Consider the following 25,380-nt stretch of genomic DNA (forward strand, 5'->3'; position numbering starts at 1 on the left):
GCGATTTTTAAATTTAATTTGAATTAATTTAATTTTACATGAGTATATCCAACAGCATTGTCTTCTGGACATTCAGTACTCATGTATACCAGAACACACTGTGCAAGGGGACACTGGTTTTGTGAGACTCTGGATCCTGACTCTATCCTTTAGAAGCTGGGTTGGAATCCTGTCTGTGTCATCATTAGGAACTGAACTATGCTGGGTGCACTTCTCAACCTCTGACAGCTAGCTCACTGCCAACGCCAGTCATATGGGGTTGATATATATATCATCACATATATATATATATATAATACCATTTCCATTCTCTATAAAAATAATAGGAAACAACAATCAAATTACCTTTTGAAGGCAACCACAGTTTTCAGTTGCATTTCCAATTCTTCATATGATCTCTATGAGTTCAAGGCCAACCTGGTCCACACAGTGGACCAGGACAGCCAGGGCTATGCAGAAACCCTGTCTCAGAAAGTATTGCTGGGCCTGTAAGTGATAGTGGGAAGGGATATGCACAACACAGCCAGGTTGCAGGTAGCCTTTGTTCTTCCATCAACCTTCTGAGGTGACTTTATGTGTTAGCTTGTGTTCTTGTGTTACACAGATAGCTGGTGGAACTTTTTTTTGTGTTTCTAGAAAAGAGTGGAAATTCAGTCAGTAAACAGACTTACCTTTCTCAGTGAGGGTGACCAATCCATTGAAGGACCACTTCAAAAACTTGGGAAGGGTCAATTTGTTCTTTCCTTGAGCTGGTCCATCTTGGACTATCATAATTTCTGGGACTCTGGGACTTCCACAGGAGCCCTGCCCTAGTCTCTAGGTTCTAATAGCCTTGAACTGAGTGCAGCACTGATTATTTAGGCTTTAAGTCTGGACTGAATTACACTAATGTCCTGATTCTCTAGGCCAAAGTCAGCATACTGTGTTTTTTTTCCCCCAGCCTTTGTAATAGTGTGACCCAATCCATGTGACAAATTATTTTTTAAGGATTTTTAAAAATATGTATGGGTATGTGCACATGTCTGTGCTAAGGCCAAAGAGGTCAGATCACCTCAGTGCTGGAGTTACCAGCAGTTGTGAGCTGCCTAAAAAGGGTGCTGGTAATCAAACTTCATGTCCTTGGTAAGAAAAGTATATGCTATTACCACGGAGCCATTCTCTAGCTCCCAACAAACTCTTTGGTTTCTATGTGTCCTATTAGAGAACTATAATACACTAAGCAGGAATTCTATTAAAGCAAATTTAGATTTCATGCAGTAAGAGTCTTAAATAACAGGATGCATTCAACTCTACTCTACCGATTCATTGACTCAACTCTTTAGAGGTTGTCCTGTTCTAATGTTTTTTCTTTTTCTTTCTTTCTTTCTTTCTTTCTTTCTTTCTTTCTTTCTTTCTTTCTTTCTTTCTTTCTTTCTTTCTTTCTTTCTTTCTTTCTTTCTTTCTTTCTTTCTTTTTGAGATCTTTTCAATGTTGCCTTTAGTTCTTGCTAGGTAGAAGTGTTGCGAGAGGGTAGAAACCACACAGACAAACAGGCAATTGGTCTCATAGATACAATTTCCAGTATTCCTAGCAGGCATCCTTTAAAAGGAAAGTGAAAAGGTGCTGGTGGGATGCCTCTGGTGCCTACAGCCTGAGTTTGAACCCTGCAACCCATATTGTGGAAGAAAGCCAGCCCACACACATTTTCCTCTGACATCACACATGTACTAGGGCAGCATGAATGCACACACACAAATATAAACAGAAATAAAAGGAAAGTAAAAAACATTTTTGGAAGAAATATACCCAGAGATGCCCTCAGACTACAGATATCTCCCATTAAGACCCAAAAGTTAAAATGTAAGTGCCAGAGAAACACTCAAAGAAAAAGGTGCATGAAGCCAACCCTTATGACCTGAGTTCAACTTCTGGAGTCCACATGGAGGAAGGAAAAGAACTGGCTCCCATTTATCATCCTCCAACCCTGACAGGCATGCCTTAGCATGATCCTGCCCACACAAATACACACACTAATAAATAAATGAATTAAGAACTCCCCTCCCCCCAAAGTTAAAATGTATCCTTTTCCTGAGGCAAACTGATGTCTTAATCTAGACTCTGGGCCCAGTTGTCTAAGTGACAGTGGTTGTGTCCTAAAATCAATCTTAAAATTAAATAATAAACATTTATTTATTTTGTGTGTGGGTTGACATGTGCATGCCATTGTCCTATGTGTGCTCATTGTCCTATGTGTGTAAGTCACAGTACAACAACTTTGGGGAGTTGGTTCTCTCCTTTTTTTATGTGGGTTTCAGGGATTGAACGGATAATCAGGCTTGGTTGGCAGCAAGCGCCTCTGGCCCTGTAAAATCCATCTTGATACTAGACCTTAGTTTGCAAGCCAGAACTGCTGTTTCTGTTTTCAGCTGTGAACATGGAAGTGCAGAGCTCCTGTGCTCTGGTGGTTCGTTATTTCAGAGACAGGGAACATCTCTTCACTGGGGACAACAGAGGCTTCAGTCTTCACTCCCACTGGAGTCCGGCAGAGACAAGCAGGCATCCCTATAATGAATGTAGAAGCTGGGCCTTGGGACCCACTTTTGGGGTTTTGAGGGGTAAATGTGACCAAAGTAAGCTAGATCCAGATTTAAAAGGCATAACTATTAGGTGAGTCAATATAAACAAATCAGTATTTCAGGCTTTATTTTTACAGTACCCACATTTCAAACCAGGAATGTTTGGAGGTTCAACATGCATGCAGAAATGGGAGGGAGGGTGGGATCGGGAGGGGAGGAGGGAGGGGCTTATGGGGGGGATACAAAATGAATAAAGTGTAATTAATAAAAAATAAAAAAAAGTAAAAAAAAAACAAAAAACCAAAAAACTTCCAGATCCTCAGGGCTTTGGAAGAATTCTCAAAAGCAGTAGCCTTGGGAGTAGGGAGGAAGGACTTCACGCCTGCATTTGCTTCTTACTTACTTAGTGACACTGTACGAGCTAGTTCTATGTTCTGCCCCTGACTGGGTTCCTCTCCTATGGATTCCACAGGGGGAGGGCTTGGTCACTGTTATTGTTCAGCTGTCAAGTTTGTGGGTATACTTCAGACCAAAAAATGTGCCTCACTTAACTGGAGTGTAGACAGCTGTGCCTGCCTCAGCTCTCCTTTGGAACATCGCTCCACTGAAGGCATTCATCAAATGAAGCTAACCATCAAACGGAATTAAATTCGCACAGGCTAGAATCTGCTAGAGAAAAGCTGCCTTGCCTGGAGTGCAGGGACTGGCCGACCTTCCTACAGAATCCCCACCAATTTCTTTACCTCCTCCAACACAGGACAAGCTAATTCTCTGGCTCTTGCAGATCCAGCAAGTAAAATCTTCTTTAAGTGGTCCTTATCCATTTTCAGTTTCTCAATTTCACGCCTGATTGGGGCAAATTTCTCAATCACGGCATCAGCCACCAGCAGCTTGTAGCGGGCAGTGTCCATGCCCGCGCTGCTGCGCACCACCTCCTCCACCGAGAGGCCTGACACTGCTGCGTGGATGGCCACCATGTTGGAGACACCGGCTCTGCTGTCTGGCTCGTAGGTGACCTCTGATGTGAAGTCTGTCATAGCCTTTCGGAATTTCTGTACGATCTCCTCTGGGCTGTCTGTAATGTGGACAGTGGCCAGTCTGTCAGGGTCCGACTTTGACATTTTGACTGAGGGATCACGAAGAGATTTCACTTTCTTCATGGATGCTAGTGAAAAGGCAAGTCACCGAGAATGTTACGGTCTAGGCCTCCAAGACACCAAAAACACCAGATATGTTATCTGACTGCACAGTTACCTGACTGAAGAGCACACCTTCCTCTTAAAGAATGTAAGCAATTTCTCAAATGTAGAAATAAGTACATCAGCAACAGGTCTTGCTAAGGCAACACCTACAGCATGCACAGGCAATGATTCATGCAGTGCACAACTGACACAAGTGGAATTGTGTTGGTTACACTGCTTACTCGATGCACACTTGTGGGTTCCACAGACGCAACCCAGGTCACCAGGCTTGTATGGCAGAAATCTTTAATCTTCAGAGCCGTCCCTCTGGCTCTGCGCACACTTAATTTTTTTTTTTTAATTTTGTGTGTGTCAAGATATGTATGTAAAGATACACACGTGCTGTGGCAAGTGCCATGGCAAGTTTGTAGCCAGAGAACAACTTTCAGGAATCTGTTCTGAGGCAGGCTATCTTTTGTTCTTCCTGCCACCTTCAGCATCCACCAGGCTAGCTGGCCATTCTCTTGTCCCTACCTCCCACTCTGCTGTAGGAGTGCTGCAGCTTTAACTATCTGTGGCAGTCGGTCCTTCCTTGTCTCTACACAGAATTATATATTTACATGCACACACATACATAAGATAGAAATACACACAGAGCAGTGTGTGTTAAACTGTGCTTCATAAACCGGTGTTACTGATAACTGCCTAGTTTAGGCTACTACAGAGATGAAACTGAAGTAAAACAGCCATAGGTCGAACATTGAAATTTCACCCTGTTCCTAAAAAGGGAGCTCACTTCAATGCAGCGGACACCCTAGCAGAACTGAGGCTGGCATTTTAGCAGTGGCCTGCCTGTCCGTTTCAGAAAACAGTGTGAGGTTCACGAGTTCTCTCTCATTCTGTCTGGATTATGATTGAGCAGTTCTCATTCTCCTGGCATCTGCCTCACTGTGAATGCTAAGAAGGTTGAGGTACACTGTCTGTGGATTGGAAGAGCTGACAGGGCTCAACTCTGTTATCAATGAGACATGTGACTTGGACACGGTGAACCTTGCTGAGCTTAGTTTATGTCTAGAACTATGTGTAATTCGCTCTATAAAATAAGATGTTATTTTATACATACAAGCTATTGACATATTTTTAGAAATTCAACTGTGATTTTTAAAAAGTTTCTTCCCTACATTTCACATCTTTTTGATGTTTTCTAGAGCCTAATATCATCTCCTGGTCACCCGTGACCCCAAACAATAGCGATTACAGTTATGAATCCTGAGGCCTGTCAGTGAGAAAGCCAAATTCAGTCCCAACTGTGTTCCAGCTCTCCAGGCCACTCTTCGGTATGTGCCCAGATTTCACAATCATCCCCTTGCTACTTACTGAAAATGGACTTGGGCAGTGGAAAGAACTCCCCATACTTTTGGTTGAAACTTTGAGCTAGATCCTGAACTAGTTCCATGTGCTGGACTTGATCCTCCCCTACAGGAACGTGTGTGGACCTTTAATGAAACACAGACAGAAAAACTCAGCGAGGCTCCTTCTTAGCCGGAAACGACATTGCAAGCAGCTGCAGTTCCTGTGCCTACCTCACTGTTGGTGCTCAGCAAATGTGCACCAACTACAGAGGGGACACTGAGACCCAAGTGTGATCTGTGTGTCAGACAAATGCTGCAGAGATGTTTGTCTACTCTGGTTCTGTTTCTCCCATTGCAAAAGAGTGCAGCCATCAACACCAGCATGGCAGGCCCTTGCCAGAAGGGAGCCCTGGCATCTTCAATAGCACATGGTCTGCGCATAACTGTGTCTAAAAGCCACTCCTCGTCTCTTACCCAGTCCTCACAGATTAGTCCAGCCTACACCAGATGCTTTTACCTCAGAGTGCTCACACTTGAAAGACAACCCACCCATTCTTCAAATAAGAGATAGCAGACAGCTCTTCCAGCCAAAGGTTTTCTTCCCGCACAGACAAGGCATGATTCAGAGTCTTCCTGCAATATGTTTCTTCATTGTCAAGTGATTGTAATTGGAGGACAGTTAATATGCTGTGGGGGCCTCAGATGAAGAATCTCACAGTAAAATGAAGACAGCAAACTGCAGAGCATGTGAAGTGTACACTCACATTTATGTAAAGTATGAAAGTATATGTTCAAATGCTACATATTCTTAGAGATGCACAGATTTGGAATGATTATAGAAACATGGTGAAGGCTGAAGTTGTAGTTCAGTGATTAAACATTTGCCTTGTCATTTAAGACCCTGGATTGAACCCTCAGGACTGACAGATAATAATAATGATCACGAGGATAATGAAAGAAATAAAAAAAATATTAAGACATACCAAACCATCTTTTTCAACTCATTGCAGCTGCTTTCAGAGAAGAAAAGGGAAATGACTTGAGAAAAAGAATAAAGGAAACTTGATTTTGATCTAAAATTTTTATTTGGCAAGAAATGAGGAGCTGAGCACAGTGGCACACACCTACTGGATTCAGGAAGGCAGGTGGATCTCTGCAAGTTCAAAGACAGCCTAGTCTAAAAAGTTAGGATAGCCAAGGTTACAAAGCAAAAAAAAAAAAAAAAAAAAAAAAAAAAAAAAAAAAAAAAAAAAAAAAAGAAAAGAAAGAGGAAATGAGGAAGTGGAAAAAAATCCACTCAGGTCACTCCCGTATATGCAGTTCAAAGCATGGAATCCTAGGAGGAATGCAAGAAGCATGCCTGTAGGTGCTGACAGGTGATTTCAATGTTTAATGCTTGGCTGTGGGGTTGGGTTTAATAGCACAGCTACAACTTCTGATGGAGGAAACTGACTTTGAAGAAGCATCGAGATACCATGAGTCTCTCCTTCTTCCCAAGCCTCTATTTCCTGTGCAAACTGCAACAATGGTACTATCCTTTTGGCTGTTTCTAGGGTTACCAAGGGTAGAGACCTGGATAGTAAATGCTCAATACATGGAAGCAACTGATTAGACAAATATCAAATAATGTTTGACACACAAAGGACAAAATGGTAAGAGAAAGATGTAAATGGCCGTATGGGAGGGACACTGACTTTTCTCCAGTAAGATCTTCTTTATTTTAATGACCAACTCACCCTGCAAAAACAGGGTGTCAACCCCAGAGGCAGTCACAGACCGAGTAACAACCAGATTTGGGTAAAAAAAAAAAAAAACCCACATGAAACAAGTAATTCTCCAATTTGTAAGAGTTCTGAGAGCTCTGACATAAGTAAAAGGCGAAGACATGGCCCAGGCTGTAAACCAGGAAGTTCTCCCTCCTTTTCTGAGGTCAGCAAAGCAGTTCTGGGAAACCAAAGGGCGCCCAGTGGGGTAAGCCCAACAGAGCAGAAGGCAGTGGCTCCGTGAGTGGTAAGGTGGCCTGGTTACTCTGTGCCCTCTGTGCTAGGGACAGGGCTGCTCTCTGGGGCACACAAGCACATGGCTCACTTTTGTCAACTTCCCTTTGGCTGACTTTTGCTACTCTGACCTGGTCATCATAGTGAGACCCATGGGCAGAGTCACTTTGACTACCCCAGGCCAAATTAGCCAACAGAGCAGGTTACAAAGCAATTACAGTAGCCCATAGGAAATCACAATGGACTGCAACTAACACAGAAAAAACAATTACCATAATCAATACACTTTAAGCACATCAAAATGAATATTTCCACATGTCAAAATGGTTCCAGATTCACAAAGCCACCCACTAAACAGAAAACACATTTAGTTTTCACAATGACGCTGTGTGCGTCTCGCCTTGTGTCGGATCCTTGACTCTTACAATTCTGTGGGGTTTTGATTTTTCTATAAGAGGATTAAAAAAAATTTAATTTTTTTCACCTGGGCCTGTTCCTCCACGTGGCATTTGCATCTGACTTTGGTTTGTTTGTTTCTGGTCCCTTCTCCCTGTGCGGCCGCTGCCGCTTTCACCTCCTGTAATTTATCTCGGCCTTTGCTTCTCATCTGCTGAGTTCACACTTTACATTATTCAGCCTGTCTTTGATTCCACTCACTTATGGGGCTTATTCTCTTCACGTTTTCAACCTCTCTCCCCACAGTCTGCCTTTCACTTCAAATAATTTAGAGCTGTTCTTTTAAAATTTATATCCGACATAATGATATCCATATTAATACGTCTACTCTTTCTCTCTTTCCTCTTTATTCCCTCTCACCCTGGCTGTGCTTTCTCAGACACAACATAAAACAAAAGTCTTTCATAATTTTGATTGTTATAACTTCTGTCACATAATAATGCCTCTGATCTTCTTCTCTGGTGACTGAGCCGTTTTTCTTTTGCTTCAATCCTTACTGCCTCGAAGTTCACTTGGGCTCTGACCCACCCCTTTGGCAGTGTTGGTGTCCAGATGAGTGATCATTGCTTATGTGGGTCTTGCTTTCCCCTACTTGCTTGGCTGTGCCTGTGAGTTTTCACAACTGCTCCCTTTACTCAGCAGACTAGAAAGGGAGTTATCTTTCCTATCACAAAGGATTGGGTCCCCTCACTGACTGCTTACTGGACATGCTTCAGTGACTCTCCATTCTAGGAATCCCTGATTAGATACGGATACTCCTTAGCTATTGATGGAAACTGTAACTTCTGAGGAGCCCTCTCCAAGTACTGCCCACCTCACTGCAGGGCAACAGGACAACAAAGGTGGGCTTACTCCCGACACATCACTCATGCATTCAATCTCCTGTGAAGGCCCATGTCTTCCTCACAGCACTACCATCATGCTCTAGGCTGGTGAAAGAAATTAGGTCACTGGGGTGTGGCCCTTGAAGGGGACTTGGGGACCCTGGCTTGGCCCCTTATATCTGTTTTTGGTCACCATGAAATAGAGAAACTTTGTCCCACCATGTGTTTCCACTGTAACATCTTGCCTCACTCTGGACCCAAGGCAATGGGGGTCAACCAATCACATGCTGAAATTCCTGAAATCTAGGCCAGAATATGCCTTCCTCCTTTCAGCTGACTTACTGCAGGTGTTTCGTCACAGCAAAAGAAAGCTGACTGACAGAGTCTGGCTTTGGTTTTCTACTTACAGTTGTTAAAAGATCATCTCTCCTCACTTTTACATGTCATCTCAGACTTTTTTTTTTTACATTTATTTACTTATTTAGTGTGTGTGCATGCATGTGTGTGTGTGTGCACGTGTGCATGTGTGTGTCTACGCCATGGCATGCTTGTGGTCAGAAAAAAACTTGTATGAGTCGATGCTCTCTTCCACATGGATTCTGAGGCTACCCAGTTGTCAGTTTTGGAGGTGAGGGCCCTGCCCTGCTGAGCACCCTTACCAGGCTTGTTTCACCTTCTGATTTCAGAGTTTTTTCTCCTGTTTTTCTGCTTAAATTCTTGGGAAGCATATCCTGACTCGTTAGGTGATCACCTGCAGTCTTAGTGAATTTCCCTGAAAGTTAATGGTTAATTTCTCTCTTTTTTGAAATGTAAAATTTTAAACTTGTATTATTATTACTATTATTACTATTGGCGGTATCTCACAAACACTAGGGAAGTACTCAGACACTAACCACCCTTCGGAAAGTGGGAATATCACCCACCTCTCTCACAGAGCTATTATGAGAATTTGAATGCCCTGTATTTATCAGCTATTAGGATGTTTGGTGAATGCTGCTCAACACTTGTTAGTCCTTCCTTCTCTCTCCTTCAGGGGCATGCATAGTGGCACTGCCTGGAAATGTTGCATTACAGGTACTTAAAAAATATTGTGTGTTTCTCTATATGTATATGTATATAGGAAGAGACACAAAAATAAAGAAAATATTTACTTCATATATGGCCAGCTATTATTTTTTGAGAATTTCATACATAAGTAGTATATTTACATCATTTCCATTCTTCCTTCTCCCCATCCATCTTTTACCATGTTCATCAGGGTCTCACTAAGTTACTCAAGTTAGCCTTGAACTTGCTCTGTAGCCCAGGCAAGTCTTGAACTTTTGACCTTCCTGACCAGTCTGATAAACAGCTGGGATCACAGACCTACACCTCCAGGGTTGGCTTAAATTCCTGTTATTTGTCATGCTCTCTGGATAAGATAATCTCAGCTCTCCATTGCTGGGTTCCTTAAACAACTCCTATGGAAACAATTACACATGTCTTTTATAAGCCTATCTGAAGCTGCTTCTTCATTCCTTTCCTAGCATTTGCTCTCCAGCTTACCATACCACTCATTCTCATGCTGATTTTGGCAAAAGCAAATACAAAATCTATATTTGACTTACATCAACATTTTATGAAGCGGCACACAGATTTTCTGGTGGATAGAAACCACAGATGTTTTACCTATCCTTCAATCTATCAACCTACCAGTGTTTATAATATAAATATCCCTAGACATTCTGGCTATGACTTTTCCCCAAAACAGAAATTTGTGAAACAAAACAAAAACAAATAGAAAGTACCTCCAACTGCACAGGTAGTCTAGCCTGTGACCGAGGGGCATGCTGGGCTGTGTCTTTTAGAAATGGGCATGCAGATGTCCACATCTGTAATCTGATATGACATTAGGTCTGGCAGGAAATTTCTAGGCTAATGAAGGAGACCCTATCTTGAAAACAGGTAATTGCCTGCTTTTCTAGAAAAGCATTTTTATCCGTTTGCCTGAACACAGAAGTCTCTACATAATCAGAACACTGATGAGAACAGAAGAATCCTGCCACTACTGCCCACCCTCCTGAAGGAGGGGAACTTTATTCTAACCATTGATGAGCCCAGTAAAAGTTAAGAAGGAACACTTACAGAACGGGAAAAGAAATGCGGACCCTGGAAACTACTACTTTTATGAGCGAATCCTGCTGATGCTGGAGGGAGACTGAGACAGTGAAGAAGCCAGCAGAAAACTCTCAGGATTACCTGCTACATCTGAACCACTTGCAGTTTTCTGTATCAACCCTGGCCTTGACTCTAAAAACAGACTGTGAGATCCTAGGAAGCAACTTTGGTAATGTCAGCCTAACAGTGTCCTCCTGTATCTAAACATCATAGAAACTATATCATGTGCTATCAATCTTATGTAATTTGACCAATAACTTCCAGAAGTGTTCACTGTTCATTTATTTTGTAAATAGGACTGCAATGTTTTTTTGTTATTTTGCCAATTAGATTTTGGGCAACTGATAAAAATACACACCAGCTGCCTCTTATAACAGTTTTAATTTTTGCAACTTCAGTTACCTAGAGTCAACTGCAGTCTAAAAACATACCTGTAAAAATCTCAGAAATAAAAAGTTTTGATACATACATCATTGTATGCAACACACTGCCCTTCCCCTGTCTGTCATCATTATCAGCCAGCACGCCCAAGGTGAAGATGCCCCCTGACAGCCATATGCACTCTCACACCAGTGGACGCAGCCTCAGTGACTTAGTTACATCATACTGGTCACAAAGCACACAGACAGCGTCACTGTCAATTCAGATACACTGAAGGGAAGCAGGGAAGCCGTAAAGGATGAACGTTCTCAACTTAGGGAAAAGGAAGGAATTGTGTGTTAAGACTGCTAAAATCTATAAGAACTAATCTATCTGACGAATTACAGAGAAGGAAAAAAATAAATTTGTGTTGATTTTACCAAACTAAGAAAACATGGTAAGCATTTACTCCCTCTCCCTCAGCTTGCTAACATCAAACAGCATGAGAAGCAAGGAAGACATGGCTAGTAAAATAAGAGTTGATTTGGGGCACAACCTGTAATTCCAGACATCCAGAGGCTAAGGCAACAGGAACATAGATTTGAAGCCTGTGTGAATTCACACAGAGTGAATTCAAGGCCAGTGGCTGGGTGCTTGCCCAGCAAGTGTGAGGCTGGAACTTCACCCTCACTGTAGAACACAAAACCAAAGAGACACATGTGGAGAGACACAGTCATCACTGCCACAGCAGAGGAGCACTATGCCTGTTCTTGCCCACTTTATTTCTTTCCTCCTCCTCTCTTTTCCTCTCCTTTCTTCCCTTTCCCTTCTCTTCCCTTCCCTTAGCTCTTCTGCTTCCTGGCCAGAAGATGAGCAGTTCAGGCTACTACCTATTTCTTGTCAACGTCATCTCCAGCACCTCATCACAGACTGAAAGCAACAAGCCTGCCTGGTCCTAGACTGGACGCACTTCCAGGACTTGGATCCTGGCTTCAAGCCTTACTAGCTATCATGACTTTGGATCTGCTGCTGACCTCTCTGAGCCCCAGCTTCCTTTTCTGAAGAATAGGGGTGACAGTGATAAGTTTTACAAGGCTGTTATCGGGTTAACACACACAGAAGACTTAGAAAAGTTTCTTTCTTTCTTCCTTTTTTCAGAGACAGGGTTACTCTGTGCAGACTTGGCTGTCCTAGACTTGATTTGTAGGTCAGCCTGCCTCAAACTCACAGCAATCTGCCTGCCTCTGCCTCCCTGAGTGCTGGGATTAAAGGCACATACCACCATGGCCAGCTGAAAGGTTTCTAATACACAGCAGGCACTCGGAGCTAGCTGGCTAGCTCGGAGTAGGCACTAGTCAGTCTCTGAAACACACAGAGATTTAGCATGTGTGCTGTACCTGATCCTTTTTGTTCCCCTCCTCCACAAGTCAAAGCTTTTCCTGAAGAATTAAAAATACACTCACAAGCCTGGGTGTGAGGATTATAAGTTCACAGGGGCCTTGGGCTACACAGTGAGGCCCTGCCATGAGCAAACAGACATTCACACACAGCCTCTCTTGTCACGGGGAGAGTGCACAAGACCAGGGCTGCCCTCCCTTCTTACTTGTAGCACAGAATGTCTGCTGCCTGGAGTACTGGGTATGTGAGCAAGCCTACTGTCCCGTCATGCTTCTGCTTGGCTGCCTTTGCCTGTGGAAACGAGGAGAGAAGAGAAAGAAATCGGACTGGACTGATTATATGGCTCAATTAAGAAACTTTTAAAGCAAGCAAAGTGTGCTGTAGAGCCACCTGTAATAACATATATTTTGGTCCCTTTCAGAAACTCTAACATCAGCTGGCTGCTTATCATGCTCATGCTACAGGCCTCAGGAGAAATAAGAGGGATCTGTGTTAGCATTTCCATGGTATTTTATTTTATTTTTGGAGCTGGGGCCTCCTTCATGCAAAGCCCACCCACGCTCAAGGAAGGATCTCGAACCACTTCAGTTTCTCATTCATTTCACTAAGCATGAAGGAGTTTTCTAGATTCCAAATCAGCTAAGTTCAGAAATTACTACAAAATTAAGTTTCTCAAAATCAACACAAGTCAACTCTGCCCCTTATTATAAATGTAACTGAGTAAAGTTCATAAAAGATTAATTTGGAGAATGATTTGGAAAAAGAAACATAACAATCGAATTTTTGAAAACCTGCTACCAGGGTGGGCAAGGCAGCTCACTGGTTGAAGGTGCCTGCCACAAAGCCTGATGACCCAAGTTCTAGCCCCAAGAAACAGAGAACTGACTGCATCAAGTTGTCTTCTAGTCTCCACATGCCATGGCTCATCCCCCTCCACGAAACATGATAAATAAAAATATAAGAGCGAGAGAGAAAGATGAAAAAACGAAAGCTGTGCTGCATTAAATTTATAGATCTATTTAATGCATGTGTACACGTGTTTGTGCAGTTGTGTATGTGTGTACCTGTACATCTGCATGAGATAAGGCGCATGCTAAAACTTGCCATGGAGAGGTCAGAGGACAACTCTTGGAGAGTCAGTTCTCTCCTCACACTGTGGGTTTTGGAAATTTAATCTAGGTCATCAGGCTAGTGCGGAGTCATCGTGCTGTCTAATTTGTGGATCATTTATTATTATTATTACTATTATTATTAACATGTATGTGTGTGTCTGTGTATGTATAGCACATGTGTGTAGGTGCCTGCATAGGATAGAGGAGGGCACAGGATCCACACAGTTGGAGTTACAGGCTGTTGTGAGCCACTCAGTGTAGGTGCTAGAAGAGCAAGAAGCACTTGTAACTCCTGAGCCATCTCTGCAACTCTGGATGTTTTATATCAGCAACTGGTCCTTGGAACTACAAAGGACACAAGTTTTCCAGAGTCCTGCTAACATGCTCTAAGTGCTTTGCTCATCAGTCCTGTGCATAACCCTGATCTCAGCAGCCCTGACCACCCTTCCCATCACTTCTCCTGTCGTCACAGAACTGCTCTTAGCTTATCTTCTCAGGACACCGAAAGTTACTTAGTAAGTTCAAACTATTCAAATACAGATAAAACAAACCAGATTCTGTAATGCAGAGAAGTGAATGATGCTATTCCAGCAAAAAGCAAGTGGCAGACCAGGGTGGTGAGTGAGCTCAGAACTCCAGAACAAACAGAAGCCTTTCTTTCCACTAATCATGTTCTGGCATTTACCTTCCACTGGTGTAAATGCTGCAATCGAGGCAGTCTGACCATGCAGGTGAGGATCCAACTTAACTGGGTGTGTTCAGATACCTAAAAAAAAAAAAAAAGAAAGAAAGAAAGGTGGCAGTGTCTTCTTGCACATAAGTAGAACTAAACAGACAATAGGGATTGGCTAAAAGAGCTGAAAATGACCTGTAAAGGTTATGAAAAAGAAACAAGTGAAGGGCTGGGCTGTGATTCCTGATGCACAAACCCTTATGTCAAGAGGTTATTAAAAAAACCAACCAATACAAATTCCAGCTTACTGTTTGAGTCCTCGACATCCATAGCAGGACATAAACAGTTTTTCTTTCCAGTATTTTCAGAGTAGATTCCACTGAATCCTAGGGCATCCTTATCTTGACTGTTGCTTGTTTTTCTGTGTAGCCCTTGCTGTCTTGGAACTCCACTGTAGACATGCCTGGCCTACAATCCACCTGCCTCTGCTTCCAGAGTGCTGGGATTAAAGGCGTGAGCCACCCCGCCCCGCAACCTCCAGCTCATCAATCCCCTTGAAATACCAGGCTTATTGATAAATCTATCAAGTTTCTTCTCCTCTCCTCCCTCTTCCCATCACATATCTAAAATCCTGACCCTTAAATCCATGGACAATAGCCACAATACTTTTCACTTAGATGGTAACGAAAGATCCTAAATCCAACGGAAAGCTTGGCCTGTTCAGATCTGTAGGGATGAGAAAGTGGATGGCTGCATTACCTGTTCTCCAAAGGGGAGTCTGAAAGATCCTAACTCCTCTTCTCTTTACTCCTTTCCCACCTTCCATCTTTTCCCCTTGTTTGCCTGTCCCCCCTCCCACTAATCAACAAGAAAATAAAAACTCTCCTCAACCCAGTTTTGTTTGAATCAAGTTTAATCAAGTAAGCGAAACCTGGCAATGATTGGGATGATTCTTGGGTCCAGGCCATATTCTAACTGATGACCTAGAATGTGAGTCCTAAGCATCCCATTTCTGGGCTTTGGGGATTCTGAGTCCATTGATTGTGGCATTCTGTGTCCATATGATTCCCTTAAAAAGCAGAAACTCTTGCCAACTCTGCAAAGTGGCCCCAAATGTGTTCTCTGTGGGTTTTGCAAAGGGAACATAAAGGAATGGGGATGAACCAGCTCAGGCCTGTTTCACTAGCAAGGAACCAACATCTGGAGTAAGATAGTTTCTCTTTTTTCCCCCCTCAAGTTATAGAGAAGGAAGGATTGTTTTTTACGTGCTTGACAAGGGATTGCTTTTAAAGTTTTGCAAGTCGCTGGGTGGAATCTGTCATCTTTCTTCTAAGAGGCATTTGGGTTTCAGTGAAGGCAGTGTCTACCACAGCCCAGTCCAAGAAAATTGCTAACTGCTGCTGTAAACAAATAGCTTTCCGACACAAACAGTAACCCAGAAAGTAGCCAAGAAGATCAGAGTTGCTTCCAGTCAACAAAGAAAACATGTGCCCATTCAAACACAGCTAACACACGCACTAGCCTTAGGCATGAAAATGAGGGAGAAAATCCTTTTTCCTCTTTATTGAATGGGGGAAAGGAATGAAAACAGAGCAAGTGGCTGTGGATGTGTAGAAAGAAGAAAGAAATGCTTTCCCTTCAATGCCAGTTCCGATGCCTAGCCTTGGCGACATGATAAAAAGCTTGCAACTGTGTCTCCATGAGTGAAAGTATTTTGCTTGGAGTAGTTTTTTGATTGGCCATATGGGATGAGAATTACTTCATATTCACCAGAGATTTTCATGTTTCCAAATTAGCATTAAATTAATTCAAATCAATTCTAATAGACAAAATAGGTAAAAGGTCAAAGCCAATTACCTTTTTGTCATTTATTTTCAATAATTATATGAGAAATAATAAGAGAAATAATTGACATAGTTAAGAGAATCACATGGAATGGTACAGATTTCTATTTGAAGAAGAAGTGAAGTGGTAACTACCTAAATATATTGTTTTCCTATGTTCTGAAGCCAGAAACAAAACAACTATATGATCTGTTTTAGCCACAGACAAACAAAGGTACAGGACAGCAAATTGGTCTAACCATCCACAAACAAGTCTACAGCCATCAACAGAACCAGACAGCATTCTTCAGTCACTGTAGTTTGCCTGCTTTGTTCATCCCTGTAAAGCTCAGGCTGGGGCACTGTATGTGCTTACTAGGTAATATGAACTTCTTCACAGGCTGCAGAAAGAATAGACTTACGAACTAACTTGGTAATGCAGGCAGAAGCAACTTTATGGAAGTGACTGCCATGAAAGCTGAGTTATAGCTGGTAAAGGATAAGGCCACCAAGCAAGATATGAAGACAGATCTACAAAGATGGCAGTGTGGCTTAAAGCTTTGTCTCAAAAGCTTGTTTGAAGGTTCTGTTAGAGGAGCACAGGTACTTTCACACTCCTGACAGAAATAAGGTCCTTTTCAAGGGGGAAGGCTGTCCTCTTGGGCTGGGTGTGCATCTTCAAGAGAAACTGGAGGGAAGAGGGAATGGGGCCCTGTGGTCAGCCAGCTAGATCACCTCATACCCAAGAGCTTTGTCTTTTAGATGAGTTGGCCTGGGTATCAACTCATCGTAGTTGTGATACTCAGTGAGGTTATTCTAGGTGAGTAAACACACTGTGCCCCACTTTGACTGAGGTTTCACTTTCAGTGAGGTTCTTTAGAACAACAAAACAATTCCCAGCACAAATCAGTTGTTATTACTATCACAGACATTAAAAAAATAGTCTCTCTATTCCACCCAGTCACCTCTGTGCTAAACCCCCCTTCCTCTTCGCTCTTGTTCTCTAGGAATTTGGTCTTTTTATGTTCCTCAAACTCACATGGACACTGCTGCCTCAGTAGCTTTACACTGGCTCTTTTCTCTAATGGAAGCTTCCTCTCTCACTTCACCTTAAGTCCGCTCAACCATTAACTCACAAGGCTTACCACATACCACCATTAGAAATCCCAATCTCTTCCCTCAACCTCACTGTCGACTTTACTTGACTCTGTTTTATATCACTTATCACCTTATATGATAGTCTGAGTGAGAATGGCCTCCATAGGCTCATATTGGATCAGGATGTGTGGCCCTGCTGGAGGAAGTGTGTCAGTGGGGGTAGCTTTGAAGTTTTACAAGACTTCACCCCATTCCCAGTGTGTTGTCAGCCTCCTGCTTGTGGATCAAGAAGTGAGCTCTCTGCTGTACCTTTGCTGCGCCTTTGCTCTGACATCATGGGCTCTAACCCCTCTCTCTAACCACTTTCTTTTATAAGTTGTCTTGGTCATAGCATTTGCCACAGAAATAGGAAAATAACCAGGACATCTTCTAATATAATTTATTGTTGGCTTATATACTACTGCTACTATTTATTTTGTTAGTCCAACAGAAACTAATGATTTTTGTTTGAATTATTCACTGGCACAGCATGAATACTTAGCACAGCACTTAGGATATAGTAAATACTCTGTAAATACTTGCAAAATTTATGAACAAGATAAAAGTTAATTCATAGAAAAATGACAAAACAATTCAATGGCACATGTGGCTGTCACAGTTAATTTCAACTGTCAACTTGACTTGATTAGGGCATTAATGAGATGTAGTAACAGGTGTGTTTATGAGCAATTTTCCAACGATGACTAACAAAGGGGGGAAGACTCAACTCTGATTGTGGGCAGCACCATCCTAGGTCTGAAGATTGAGACAGTAAAAATGGGAAAAGTAGAGTACGGGCTCTCTATGCTTCTGCTCACTGAGATGTGAACAAGCAGCCTCACGTCCCTGCTGTCATAGCAGCAAGCCCTCTGCCACCATGCTATCCCTGCCAGGATGCACTGCACCCTCAAACTGTGAGCCATTATAAACCGTCCTTTCCTTAAGTCGCTTCATTTCAAGTATTTGGTTACACTAACAAGGAACATAATGAACACAGTGCTGTGATGATATTTATATGCAATAAAAAAGATGAACTAGACTCAAACCTATAAACACAGATCATAGAAACATACTGTTCAGCCAGGTGTGGTGGCTCATGCCATTAGTTCCAGTTCTTGGGAGGAAGAGGCAGGTGGATCTCGGTGAGTTCCAGTGCTACAGAGAGAGACTCTGTGACAAACAACTTTCCCAAATCCAAACACACTACTGTGTGAAAAAAGAAAACTGTGAATGGTACCAAAATATATTGCTTTCACAAATTGTTTTTAAGGCATAAAACCAAAATGCATTATATATCTTCAATGAAGTGCAAAATGTGAGTTTGTGAGAAAATAGTATGAATTATGACCTGCACTGATCATATGAAGTTCAAGATTGTAGTTGTCTATGGTGAAAGGAAAAGGATGTGAGGAAGAGAGATGAAAGAACTATACAAGGGAAGGATTAAAAAACGTTGAACTTTATCTACAATTATAAAAGTTTATGGGGCTGGAGAGATGAAGCACTGGCTGCTCTTCCAGAGGACCTGGGTTCAATTCCCAGGACCCACATGGTGACTAAAATCCATCTGTAACTCCAGTTCCAGGAAATTCTGTATCTTCTTCTGGCACCAGACATGCAAGTGGTGCACAGACATACATACTGGCTAAGCATACATACTCATAAAATAACAAAGTTTGTGTGTGTGTAAATCAGAGAGGCCGACACGTGATTTCTTTCCTTTATTGCTCTTCACTTCCCTTTAAGAGACAGGCTCTCTTACTAAATCTGAAACTCACCCTTCCAAGGGTTTACTCTGTCCACTTAGTGCCAGGGCTACAGATATGTAACTGTCTTTTGCGTGGGTGATGAGGACCTGAATGCAGGTCCTCATGCTTATAGGGTGGGCACCTTTCCAATTGAATCATCTTACCAGCCCCACCATCTACAATCTTTTTTTTTTTTAAACTAAAGGGAATGAAAAGCAAACATCATATTAACAGCATTCATCTTTGTGCTGAGAAAGTGAGTACATGCTTTATGCCATTATCTGCATTTTGCTATGTTTTTTTAAAATAAAAAAGAAATTAAGAAAATGTGCACCAGGAAGCTGATTTCCAAAGTGTATACTAGCTAGATATCAGTCAGACCTAGTCAATTACCTGGTTCAGTAATTCTTGGGTCAAATCTCTGACACACTCTCAGGGTCCCTTAGGACTTTCCTATTTCCCATGCAAATGCTACCTTCCCACGAATCGGGTCCTGGAGGTTTTAGTAAGGACACTTGGAAGACTATTCAGACTCACAAATTCCCATTTATTGCTTCCTCTTGGAAACGTGCAATTTCATGCTGAATTATTTTTATTAGACTGTTATCATCCCTATGACAAATCCCTTTAACAAGAACCTTGTTTGGGGATCTGATTTTAATTACAAGGACGATGTATCAGTGATACACCCTCACTCTCTTCAGTTGGGTTGCCTCTGCCAGTGCTTGCATCTGCCAGTGAATACTGGGCTGCACATATCAAGAGCTCACTAAGTTTTTCCTCGTCTAATATTTCCCAAGCTTAATATGCTGATTCTATCTGTCTGTTTCAACAGTCACCTCCCATCTAAGTACTGTGGCTGACTGTGTACATTTGTACCTCTGCGCACAGTTTGTTTTTTTAATCTGAAATATTTTATTCATCAACTTTTTTAGGATTAACTGAGCAACAAATTGCTTTTTATTTTAAGTGCCTTACAGACATTGTCTCTTTTATCTATAAAGCTTTCTTATTTATAAGTTTAGATTATTATTTTTGTATCTTTCCATTTCAAAGTCTAACCTGAAGGAATAGTCCCCTCTCTGGAGTTCCCCTCTCCCACGTCTGAGAGAAAAACAAAAAAACAGCTAGGACAAGTATGGGATGGTTACAGATTCTTCTTAGGTAAGTGACAGAGAAAGGGGTCAAAGCTTGATAACACAAAAAACCCCACTGACTCACAAAAGTGGTCACATGAGGAAGAAAGGACAAAGTGGCTACAAAACAACTGGAACAGATAATGAAACAGCTAAGTTCTTTCCTATCTGTAATAGCCTGAGTAAATGGATTAAAGTCACCAATCTAAGGATACAGTGACTGAATAGGTAAAAATCAAGATCCAACCACATGCTGTCAGGGGAGATTCTGGCAACACATGAGTTAAAAGTGACAGAGTTGTACACAGACAATAGCCTAAGAGAACAAAGTGGCTTTACTTATGTCGGATACAGTACTCTTCAAAGTCTGGAGGTAGTGGCACAGGCCTTTAATACCAGGTACAGCAGAAGCAGGTAGATCTCCATGATTTAGAGGCCAGCCTAGTTTACAGAGAGAGTTCCAGGATAGCTAAGGCTATACAAAGAAACCCTGTCTCAGTGACAACAACAACAACAACAAATAGCCTTTGAGAACTGATCTTGGACATGGTATATACTCTGATCCTCACTTTCCAGTGGCTAGTCCCTCTTCAAGGAAAAGCATAGGGTGTGGGTAGTGATAGCATTTCTGCTTTCTAGGGAAAATCTTAATTTTGGGAAACATGCACTTTTCATTCCACACTACTTAAAGCTTCCCTGAAAAGATCGATGATGAAATTAACAACATGGGTTTTTAATGCTATCAATAAAATGTGCAAGAATTCCTAATTTTTATACATCTCAGCCTTAAGTATGAAAAACAAAACTTAAAATCACTTTGTAGATAACAAAGAATAATTCTTTAACGTTGAGCCAGAGAACAATTACTGAAAACACATGTCATAAGAACTCAACCCTATATGGGTGGCATGGTGTATGTATAGAGGAGTTGGTTCTCTTTCAGTAATGTGGGACCTAGGCTTCTGACTAAGGTTATTATTCATGGTAGCAAGTGCCACCCGTATACCCACACATAAACACAAAACAATAAAGAAATAAATGTAATAAAAATTTAAATTATAGCTAAAAAGTTTTAACACATTTAAAACTATTATCATTTATTAAGGAACAATTTGTCATTTTTAGTAATTTTACTAACATGTATCAATTGTACAGAGCTGGAGGTCCCATTGTGACATTTCCCTATATGTATATGATGCACTTTGATCATCTCTTGTTAAAGTTAATTAAAAAAAAAAAAAAAAAACACAACACCTCAACCCTAGGAAAATAAAGGTTTTTCTATCGCTGTACTAGCTACTTGAGTTATCGTTGTGACAAATATCCCCCTCCTCCCAGACGAAAAGCAATTTAAGGAGGGGTTTACTTTGCTCACAGTTCTAGGGGATCATGGCAGGAAAACTGCGACAGCAGGAGCAGTAGGCCACACTGATTCCACAGTCAGGATGCAGAATGCAATGATGGCTTGTGTTCCGCTAGTTCTCCTCTAAGCAGGTTCAGGAACACAGCACATGGAATGACAATACTCACATTTAGGGTAAGTCTTTCCACTTCAATTAACCCAATTAAAACACCGAGAGAGGGGGAGAGAAAGAGAAAGAGAAAGAGAAGACAGCATATAACAAAGGATTAGTATTCAGAAGATGTAAAAGAATTCTTCAAATCAATAAGAAATTACAATTTGAAAAATGCGCCAAAAGGAGAAACAAATGGAAACAAACCAAAACCAAAACCAGATGAAAATGCTTAGTCAGGTTTAGTGGGCACATACCTGTAATCTCAGCACTTAGTGAGGCATAGACAGGTAGATCTCTGTGAGTTCAAGGCCAGCCTGGTCTGCAAAGTGAGTCCAGGACAGCCAACACTACACAGAGAAACCCTGTCTCAAAACAAACAAACAAATAAAGAAACATTTAACTTCGACCAGAAATCCAAATGACAAGATAGCATACTTTATCATGGAAAAAGGAAAACATCTAACAATACTAATATTGCTGAGGTCTTAGAACAGTGCAAGAGTGCCTGGGGTAGGAATGTACATCAGAGTCACTTGGCAGCATGGGTTCACAAGCATTCCTCCTTATGATTCTATTCTTGGTGTACACACCCAGAAAACGATCTTCCTGTGCCAGCAAGGGGGCTCAGGGCTAAAGGGGCTTAGCGTCAAGCTTGACTGTTGAATTGGATTCCTAGGAGCCACAGGGTGGAAGGAGAGAACCAGCTCCTGCTAGTTGTCCTCTGACCTCTACCTGCAGGTCACAGTGTACGCACGGTCCCTCTCCCACACAAACTAACAAGCATGTTTTTTAAAAGACAAAAACAAAACAAAACCAAAAAACCTTTCTCAAGTACACAAAGCACATTTCCAAACAGGACCAACCACTGTACTATCGTTTGTCGTAAAATCTGGAAAAAAAAAAAAGGTCTAAATATTCTTGCCAAGAAAAAGGGTAAATACATTGTGACAGAGCCAGAACACTGTACAGCTAAAAACAAAACAAAACAAAAAACATAAATATCAGAAATGAAACAAGGAACAGAATAATAGGTGCAGAAAGATATGCAGCAGAACACCATTTACATAGTTTGAAAATGTGCAAAGAAATAATACGGATTATTTATGGACATATCACATGCAATAGAAATATAAACACATATGTGGGGATGATAAATACCAAAATGATATGAGTTGCCTCTAGGGAGGCAAAGCACGGAATGGAATTGCAGTGAGCTAAAAAGTTTCCACTATATTTGCAATGTTTTATTTTGAAAATCAAAACCTATATGAAGGAAGTAAATATTTCAGAAGATAGCCATTCATCTTCATACTTTTCTGAGTGGTTGAAATATTTCTTTGCTATCTAATAGTCTTGAATATCCAAAATATTTCTTACAAAGGAAAATATATGCAAGAAGTTTCTGAAAATATTTTATTAAAGAAGACTAAAAAGAGATAGCCATTAGCTGGGTGGCCATCTGTTAATCTACACAAAATCTTTGCCACATCTAGAAGCCTAGGGGCAACAACAGCTACTCCAAGGGCTGATGATACAAAGTCAGTTTTTGCCAAATGTGACACCATTTTCTTTAAGCCCCTACATTAGACACTAAAGGTTTCAGAAAAAATAAAATTAGTTATTCGTTAATAATGGCACAAACGAGAAGAGATGACAATGACATTCAGGCCAATGAAAGAGCCTGTACGTTTCCACTCTTGCTCAAGACCTGTTCCTGAAGGCACAGTCAGTCAAGCTACGGTCCTGTTGCCTCTCATCAGGTCAGACAGCACCCAGATGAAGGCCAGGAAAAAGCACCTGTGGTACAGGAGGGAACTGTGCAAAGAAGACACATGCAGAGTCTGGCTATATAATCATTTCTTCAACTTACAGTTTATTTCGTAGGCCACTCAGAGCCTCACTGCCCCAGAACTCTAGAGGGACTGCCAACTTTACAAGTACATTCCAAAAGTCCATTAGTCTAGACAGACATTTGTTCCTTTTCCGTGGCGAGGTGAGCACACACTCCTTGTTGGTAGCAAACACTTGGAGAGCTCAGCAATTGTAAGTGCGCAGATGCACTTGCTAAAGTTCTAGGACACATAGAGCCCATGTGGACTCTGGCTAATTTTAGGATCTGCCTTTCTACCTCTTAGGGCAGAGGAGTCAGGTATAACTTCTCTGTGCAAATACTGGACCAAGATCCACGTAGTCAGTTCCTCTGGCCTTCATCCAGAAACTGATTCTCCCATAGCACCATTTAATTTGTTATTATTATTATTATTATTGATTTTAGTTTCTGAGGAAACAAAACATAACTCTAATTAGAGAAAAAGGCTACATTCCGAAGCTTCAGATTCCATCCTGTTCCCCAGACTTTCTCTGCACTATTCTGAACCTTCAGTAACTTGATATCTGATATTCCAAACCCTGCTTTTGACCTGGCCTCTGTTGGCAGCCAACAGAAGGCTAAGTCTTCCATTTTTTAATCTCCCATCTACAGGGTGATTATATGGTGGGGCGGGGAAAGTGACAGGGAGAGATGTGGAAACCTGTACCGCACAGACATCCGTGGGACTCAGATCCGATCTGTGCTCAGGTCTGCCAAAAACAAAAGACAATGACTTTGGCTTTGAGATGGAAACCTCTGCCAAGCACACACATAGGCCTTCTCTTCCTGTCCCAACCCTCTTTGGCACAAAATGAGCTTGTGAACATATTCATGTGCGCATACACACTCACGCACACACTTTCAGACGAGAGCTCTGAGAACTCCCCACATATGGCAAACATATTTAGGGGAAGCAGTGTAACTACAGGCCAGTGGGAGAGGAAGAAAAAGAAAATAATGGGGAAAACCTTCAATGTGCCTAAACTGTTCCAGTCAGGCTGCTGAGAAAGAATGCAAAAGATTGCAGATGAAAATTATTGGTAAAATCAGCATTATAACATTGCTGAATTCTTTCTCCATTTAAAATGATTACTAGGGCTTTTTCTAATGTACAACCAGGGCATATGGGAAAATCATCGCCCAATGGCTATGCCTGAGACACATTATATGGTAGGAAAAAATTCTTTTCGAACTCACAATTTCAAAAACTATTAATTCTATTTATGAATAATTGTGTGGGTATCTGGTATAAATTATCTTAATTGGCTTCAGTTCCTAAATCTTGGTAATTATTTATTATTATTTACTGATATGCTAATAAAATTACTTATTATTTAAGTTCTTTCTGTTATATATTTACCAGCCAAATGCTTATACACTACAAAACTGTCAAAATAAAGGAAGCAACAATAGCAAAAAAAATTAATAATGTCAATAAATGATATGTAAGTTGCCTGTCTCCTATATGAGGGATTGATTTATCAAAATTAAAAAAAAATTCAATATGTACTTCTGAAAGTTGTTGGTGAAAGTCAGTCAGATCACTGCACACAAAATAAAGTCTATGTCACTCTGGTGGTGCGACAGAAAGGTAGCCTGCTGTCCTCCGAGGCCTCACTGTTGAAAACCTTCCTAGCTAAATTAGGGTACAACTTGGTCTCAGGGCAGGCAAGAGGCTCTCTTCATATCCAGTAGAAAGAAGCCGACAGCTACCACATGGGTGATGGACTGCCACTCTGGGAGATGAGGGCCAAAATCCTAAGGTGAATTTCCCACTGGTCCTCTGCCTGTAGCTCCTGAAGAAAGAGCACACGGAGGGTCAGCATGCAGAGGTAGGTAAGGTCCCACCCCATCACTGTGTTAGCATGATTTCACACTCTTCTCACAGATCTGACAAGATGGGTCTTTTCTGTTATTTTGTTTCTATTTCAGACTTCACATGTTCATCATGTCATAGCTCTTTAACTGCTGTTAAAAAGTCAAACGATTACATATGTTGCAGAACTTGGGACAAGGGAACACAAGAAAGGGAGTGGTAGGGGTAAAAAGTACAGCCATCTTGGAAAACAGTATGGAGGTACCTA

General features: G+C 41.5%; 1 protein-coding gene across 3 annotated transcripts in view; it reads right to left on the reverse strand.

The window, feature by feature from the left end:
• Positions 1-2,661: 2,661 nt before the first annotated feature.
• Wars2 (tryptophanyl tRNA synthetase 2, mitochondrial) overlaps positions 2,662-25,380 on the reverse strand; it is a 75,409-nt gene continuing 52,690 nt past the window's right edge. Inside the window, exons 2-5 of one of the 3 annotated variants that reach the window (XM_060392983.1) lie at positions 14,078-14,158; positions 12,486-12,571; positions 5,114-5,232; positions 2,662-3,720 (exon numbers count right to left, since the gene is read on the reverse strand). In XM_060392983.1, coding sequence (XP_060248966.1) covers positions 3,272-3,720; positions 5,114-5,232; positions 12,486-12,571; positions 14,078-14,158 — 735 coding nt within the window. In that variant the 3' untranslated portion in view covers positions 2,662-3,271. The remainder of the gene's footprint in view (positions 3,721-5,113; positions 5,233-12,485; positions 12,572-14,077; positions 14,159-25,380) is intronic. The other 2 variants (XM_021657421.2, XM_060392984.1) reach the window with 2 other exon arrangements.

This window comes from Meriones unguiculatus, chromosome 10 (genome assembly GCF_030254825.1).
Source record: "Meriones unguiculatus strain TT.TT164.6M chromosome 10, Bangor_MerUng_6.1, whole genome shotgun sequence".
NCBI classification, from domain to species: Eukaryota; Metazoa; Chordata; class Mammalia; order Rodentia; family Muridae; genus Meriones; species Meriones unguiculatus.